Consider the following 7,073-nt stretch of genomic DNA (forward strand, 5'->3'; position numbering starts at 1 on the left):
CTCAGTCCAACAGTTTAGCCGAAGCTGCCAACAAGGTCCTCCTCCAGGCTTTAAGGAAGAAGCTCGATGACGCTAAAGGACTATGGGCCGAACTTGTCCCAGAGATTTTATGGGGCTATAATACCTCAACACACTCGACAACTAAAGAAATACCATTTCGTTTGGTATACGGATCGGAAGCGATGAAACCAATCGAAATCTCACAGGGCTCCTTAAGAACACAAGGCGAGGATCATGAACATGCTCGGCGAGCCGAGCTTGATTTAATTGAGGAGGTGCGGGCCGCAGCGGCCGTTCATCATAAGGCTTTGCAGCAGCGAATAGGTCAGCGCAACAATAAAAGGGTAAAACCAGATTTTTTCATGTCGGGGACTTGGTATTGAGGAAAATCGAGGAAGCACGAAGACCGCGTACGCATGGCAAACTCGCAGCGACATGGGAAGGCCCTTACAGAATCCATCAAGTGCTCAGCAGAGGAGCATACCTTTTGGAACAATTAGATGGAACTAAACTTCCTAGCACTTGGAATGTGAATTCCTTAAAGCAATATTATAGTTAACAAACTGCAGAGGGCTAGTACTCTTTTTCCTACCTCGAGATTTTTCCCATAACTGGGTTTTGCTCAAGGAGGTTTTAACGAGGCTAGCTTACCTAATTCAAGATGTAAAGGTACTGCATCAAAACAATACTTATTTTCTTCTTGTTATGACTTATTTTGTTTATGATAATCCTATGCTACATATCTATCAATTCACAAAAAGGTAACTTATTAAAACAAAAGTCGCATTCGTATCAAGTGCGCAAATACAACAGCTAATAATCTTTCAGCACATTGCAATGATCAAACCCCATATGGGGATATACGCCAAAACTTTTTTGGAAAAAGTCCATACAAATATATTATCAACAAACAAGATAACAGTCATTAAAGGGATTATACACACCCTACTCAAAATAAACAGTCTTTATGAGAGTATTCACATCTCTCAACTATCATATTATCGCAAAACTTAAATATAAAGCTAAGTACTTTAAACATTTCTTAATCGGCCAAATTGTTATCCCCCTCTTCTTCCACAACTTCTTCGTCATCAACTAGCTGACCATTCCGAACTACCTTGCTCGGATCCATAGCGGCGAAATCCTCTTCAGGATGCAAGAGCTTCGCCTGAATAACAACACGTTCAAAGCCCTCGATGAAAGCATCGAGGATTTCAGCTTCACGGCTGGACTCCATATGCTTCAAATTCGATGTTACCTCAATGATCTGGTCACTCATTGTGGACAGTTCGTTTACCTTCTTTCCTAGAGACTCTACCGCTCTTTCATGTTCCTCTTTTTCAAGTTTCAGTTTTTCTTTTGCAACTGACATCTCCTTTTTCAGCTCGGCAAGAACAGTTTCCTTCGATTTCACTTGCTCCTTTAGGTCGGCAATCTCTAAACTGCTATCCAGTATCCTCTTATGCCTTTTTTCTTGGCTTCGCCCAATACTGACTAGCCGAAAACCCAAAACCTATTCAAATAGAAAAAAAAAAAGTTAATCCGATATTCTCAAAAAAAAATACATATATATACACATGTATAAAACCCAACTGACCTGCATGAATTGGTCTATGCCAACATCCCCGACCTCCTCAATGCGAGCAACATCGGGAGCAGACTGAACAATTTCATCTGCCAAGACGTTGAAAGGGAAGTTTTTATCCCACACAGAGGAACCATCACCCTCCTCTTCAAAAGAATGCAGTTTTTCTTGCTTAACAGTGAAACTCGATAATTCACTTAGCAGTACCACCTTATCCCCTTCCTCTAGATTAATCACTTCAGACTTTCTCTTTTTAAAAAACAATCCCCTTCTTCTTCTATGTCGGTTGATTCACTTCAACCTCACCTTCTACCTTCTCAGCATTTGAAGAGGACCCCTCAAAGTTTTTCATTTTGAACCGAGCCCTCATGCTCGAAGCCGAAACTCCAGGATATTTCCCACCTAATAAACAAACAGTAAAACAAAGCTTGTTCAGCATGATGAAAAACAAAGACAAATCTAACATAGGTAGCACAAACAATGCCTCACCAAAATATTGCACAACAGAAGCCCTATCCTCTTCCCAAGGAAGCAGGTCCGACACAGATACTAAACCACCCCGATCAACCATTTTCATCAAAAAACTTATTATGCACTCATTCCGAGGTGTTATTAGTTCGGGACCTAAGATATGATTAGGTTGACAGCACCAATAAAGGGGAAATTTTTCCCCAAGATTTTCATCTAAATAGAATGGAAATTCTTCATCCACCGACTTTACCTTAAAAAATATTTCCTTGAAATCTTTGAAAGAAGATTTATATAGTTTGAAAACAGAAAACCCATGGGTACTATTCAGGTTAATCCAAAGACCTTTCCATACACCCTTTGCTTGAAACAATGAAAAAAACAGTTCTAAATCAGGTTCAATCTCCAAAAACTCCATTAAAATTTGAAAACATTTAATAAATGCCCATCCGTTAGGATGGACTTGAGAGGGTGCACAGTTCATTTGGGTTAACAAATCACATTCAAAATTCGTAAAAGGCAGTTTTACAAACAGTTTCTCAAGAACACAACTGTACATATAAAAGTTTTCAAAATCTTTCTTTCTGTGAAAAACTCGATCCATGCGGTTGCATGGCAACAACTCAACATGAAAACCTGGTCTGACCATCTTTGACTGGTTCAGCCCTTCGAAACTCTCTCTATCAAAGAACAGAGAAGCCCTTATTTTCACATCGCCATCAACCCACTCATAAGAATCACAATCTTCTATCTTAGGTAAAGCTTTTGCCTTTTTGTCACTCATTTTCCTTTTTCTCAAAGCCAGAAATCAGAAAGGCAGCAAGTAAGAAAATACGGTTACTAACCTCTTCTACTCATTATTTTTGAAGAAGGATGAAGTTTAAGCAGCAGCTGTGATCCCACGAAAAGCGTAACTTGAAAAGAAAAAATTTCTTTCCCATTCATTTAATGAAACCCTTTCAGTTCCAAGTTTTGATCATAGCCATTAACCCAAAACCCACTTGCAACGGTTCTAAGCCTACTTAGGAACTTGAGCCTTGCATTGAAAAGTGTTGACAATCATTAATTCATGCCATCATGGCCGTTACTATTCATTTAAATAATAATTTTTATCAGCATTATAAGAAAATGAGTCAAGTTGAACTGGGGGCTCCATCCTTACTCCGAGCTATAATTCGGCTATATGGATTCAAAAGCTCAACCTGCCTCATTTAAAATACAGGCTAAGCTTGGGGGCTGTGATACAACCGTTATACGTCGGTTACGAATTATAGCTCGGCAAATCTCTTTTTAAAATCGGCGCATTAACTCTGCCGACTTTATGGCATTAAACCTCTATGATTGGTTACACAGAAACGGTCAATTTAGACCCAAACGGTCATTACCTCCGAGTTATAAAGCTAGCAGTCGGAGTTGAAAAGGTATATTATCGTTCTAAGCTAAAAACTCTCCATATAATTCTCATTAACTGACTTGAGCGTCGGAGTGCTTTTTGCAGGTGCTCCCCCTCTTGTTTCACTTGGTGGTCGAGACGTGTTTTGGTTTACTTACAAGGTCGGCCAACTCGCTCTCCGTGAAGAAATATAGCTCGGCCACAACCAGGCAGGAACAACGCGCATTCTCCTTCTCCTTCTCATTCTCCTTTTCTTTCTCCTTCTCTATTTCCTCTTCCTCCTCCTCTTCTTTATTATTCTACTTCTTCTTCTAAATTCGCGCACGCATGTTTTTTTCTCCTTTCTTCTCCTCCTCCCCTCCTCCTCCTCCTCCTCCTCCTCATTCTTCTTCTTCTTCCATAATGTTGTGTCTTCTTCTTCTTCTTTTTCTTTTTCTTTTTTGTTATCTTTCTCTTTTGTTATCGTCATCACCAATAACACCAACATTTTGCTAACATCTTTATTGGTTCTGATTTTCTCTGATGCCATCATTAAGTAATTTCAGTTTATTTCTTAGTTTATTTCAATTCATTTGTATGTTAATTGAGGTTCACTTGATACTGCTGACAACTATTGACCAAATTTTTTATTCCTTAAGTAGTTTCGGTTCATTTCTTAGTTTAATTGAGGTTCATTTGGATCTAGAAATGAATTCGATGTGTTTTTATTAATGATTGAATCTTTTTTACTATTTGTTCAAATTTGAACTAATTTCGGTTCATTTGTGTGCTAATTGAGATTCACTTGATGCTGCTGATAAGTATTGACCAAAATTTTTAGTAAAGAAGAATGAAATTATTCATTATCACTTTATTCAATTTCATTAGATTCCACTCCATTTCATTCAATTAGTTCAATGTTTGAAGAAGCAGTAAAAAATACTCAATCATCAACAAAAACACATCGAATTCATTTCTGGATCCAAATGAACCTCAAATAAACTAAGAAATGAACTGAAATTACTTAAGGAAAAAAACTTGGTCAATACTTAAGAGCAGCATCAAGTGAACCTCAATTAATTCACAAATGAACCGAAATTAGTTTAGTTTTGAAGAAGCAATAAAAAAGATTCAATCATCAACAAAAACACATCCAATTCATTTTTGAATCCAAATTAACCTCAATTAAACTAAGAGATGAACCGAAATTACTTAAGGAATAAAAAATTTGGTCAATACTTATCAGTAGCATCAAGTGAATCTCAATTAACACAAAAATGAACCGAAATTAGTTCAGTTTTGAACAAGTAGTAAAAAAAACTCAGTTATCAATAAAAATATATCGAATTCATTTCTGAATCTAAATGAACCTCAATTAAAATGAGAAAAAGAAAAAACGCAGCAACAACAGCAGCAATAAAAGAATGACGATTGAGATAAAACACGTGAAGAAGAAGAAAGAACGTGAAGAAGAAGAAGGAGGAAGGTGAAGAGAAGGAAGAACGCGAAGAAGAAGAAGAAGAAAGTAGGAAAGCGAAGAAGGAAGAATGCGAAGAAGAAAAAACGCGAAGACGAAGAAGGATATGTTTGCGTTATTGAAGCGCGCGCGTGTATACGGTGGTGTAATGAGAGTGGTTTTTGTTGAGTTTAGGTCAACTTGGTTGCCAAAAAAACTTGGATGTGTAGTTTGACTGTTATAAAGATTAAATTGAATCAACTTGAGTTTGTCAAATGGTCAGTTTACTCGTCCGCTTAAGTAAGTATGGGGATTCGAATTCTGTCTTGTACATGCAGCAATTCATTGGCCAGCGGCAGACCCTTAAATGGAGTTCCGATTCGCGACAAGATTAGTTTTTGACTTGTTGGACTGAAAATACATACCGCGGACAATTAAAAAATAAATAAATTATAGGCTTTTTTAAAGCTTGTGAAACTCGTTGAACTACTTTGCTAAAATATTATTTTTATAAAAATAAATTATTTTTAATTTAAGTTTTTAATTATTCACTCCTAATAAGTCTAAAATAAATAAAACAAAAATTAATAGTCAAAACCAGTAAATATTGTAACTTTATTTTCTTTTTGTGAAATAAAAAATTTATGTTTACGAATTTTATATATATATATATATATATATATATATATGAGACTAATTATTAATATATAAATGAATTATAATTTATAGATTATGAGTTATAATTTTTAAAATATATCTATTATCAACTTAAATTTTTTAAATTTATTATTTTAAGTTATAATTCATGAAATAAAATTTTTAAATAGGTTTATGAACTTATTAGATTTTTAAATAAGTCAAACTTAAACTTAAAAAAAAATTATAAAAAATAATAAATCTAGACTTAAACCAAATACTCACAATATAAACTAGATTTGTCTAAGCCATCAAAACTTGATTCGATTCGATTTATTTTTAACCCTACTTATGATCATAAGATTCAAAATGTTGCTAGCTATCGCTTATAAGCAATATTTGGATTTCAAATTATTAGTTAAGATTATAATTTTTTTATTTTAATTTACTAAAACATGATTATTTAATTTTGATTATTTTCTTATTTCACGGTCCTTCCCAAACATGCTCTCGTGAATCGTGAGAGAAAGAAAATTGAAGGGAATGTTTTGGAAAGAAGAGCAAGAGAAGTTAAAGAATGGCTAAAAATTTTTAATTTTTTTTTCACGAGCTAAAAATAATCAAGGAAGAGGAATTTGAAGATTTACTACATTTTTTTACAATTTTAACCTTTTTATTTGAATGAGGAAGTACAGGGAGTTAATGGAATATTTCTACAATATGTATAATAATGGAGGTTTAGAGATGTTCGATTCAGTGTTAGAGATATAATCATTAGTGTTACCTTTTCCTATTAGCTTAACCTTTTGGGATGAATGGTTTCATGACATGGTATCAGTGCTCTAGATTCGAAAGGTCAAGAGTTTGATCTTTGGTGAACCCCAAAATCAACTTAAGCTTTTGGGATGAGTAGTTTCATAACATGAAATGTTTGATTATTCTGGATAGTATGAGTGATGTTTATTTTTTAACTCAGTCCATTGTACACGTTATACAAATATTCCATTGACTTCCTAGGAATTCTATTTGAATATCGAGGATATATAAGAAGATAAATAATAATTTATTATCAGAAAAAAAGATAATTAATTAAATTGAAATATGATGAAACCCTTCAATTTGGAAAAATTTAAAAATAAAGAATTTTAAAAATTCTGAAAAAGTTGATAAAGACATCCAAATTCCTCGTACTCTGAAAAATAAAACTCATAAATTAACAATAAAACTCATAAATTAACTTTAATCTTTCTAAATATTTTTTCCTTCTCTCCAAATCTTCTCAAAACTAAATTCGTTAATATCCTCTCTAAGTGAATATGTGCCACATTGTAAAACTCTACAACCTATGCGCTATTGCCCTAATCAACATGCATCCAAAACCATCTACACCTACATGCCACAATCCTTTATTAGTCTTTACATCATGTTAAAGTGTATTTTAAATACACCGTCCGCCCAAAATAATATATTTTTTATTTTTAAATACTCTTCCTCAAAGTTTGTTTGTATAATGAAACTTATTCTAAAGTTTAAATGGATAAGAAAATTTTTATAAA

The 7,073-nt window shown here is 34.2% G+C and overlaps 1 protein-coding gene across 1 annotated transcript; it reads right to left on the bottom strand.

The window, feature by feature from the left end:
- Positions 1-1,042: 1,042 nt before the first annotated feature.
- Positions 1,043-2,837, bottom strand: LOC148573176 (uncharacterized). Its single transcript, XM_088505699.1, has 4 exons — positions 2,690-2,837; positions 1,892-1,987; positions 1,598-1,809; positions 1,043-1,513 (listed from the first exon to the last, which is right to left on the bottom strand). The coding sequence occupies exons 1-4, from the start codon at positions 2,835-2,837 to the stop codon at positions 1,043-1,045; spliced, it is 927 nt and encodes a 308-aa protein (XP_088361825.1).
- Between the last annotated feature and the right edge of the window lie 4,236 nt (positions 2,838-7,073).

This window comes from Arachis ipaensis, chromosome B2 (genome assembly GCF_059453495.1).
Source record: "Arachis ipaensis isolate K30076 ecotype BB chromosome B2, ASM5945349v1, whole genome shotgun sequence".
NCBI classification, from domain to species: Eukaryota; Viridiplantae; Streptophyta; class Magnoliopsida; order Fabales; family Fabaceae; genus Arachis; species Arachis ipaensis.

Bases quoted from the DNA above. Each gene is read 5' to 3' on its own strand.
- LOC148573176 (XM_088505699.1), bottom strand. From the start codon at position 2,837: ATGAGTGACAAAAAGGCAAAAGCTTTACCTAAGATAGAAGATTGTGAT. The intron at 1,810-1,891 runs GTGAGGTTGAAG...TGATTAATCTAG, and splicing joins AAATGCTGAGAAGGTAGAAG to AGGAAGGGGATAAGGTGGTA. The intron at 1,514-1,597 runs GTCAGTTGGGTT...CTATTTGAATAG, and splicing joins GCATAGACCAATTCATGCAG to GTTTTGGGTTTTCGGCTAGT.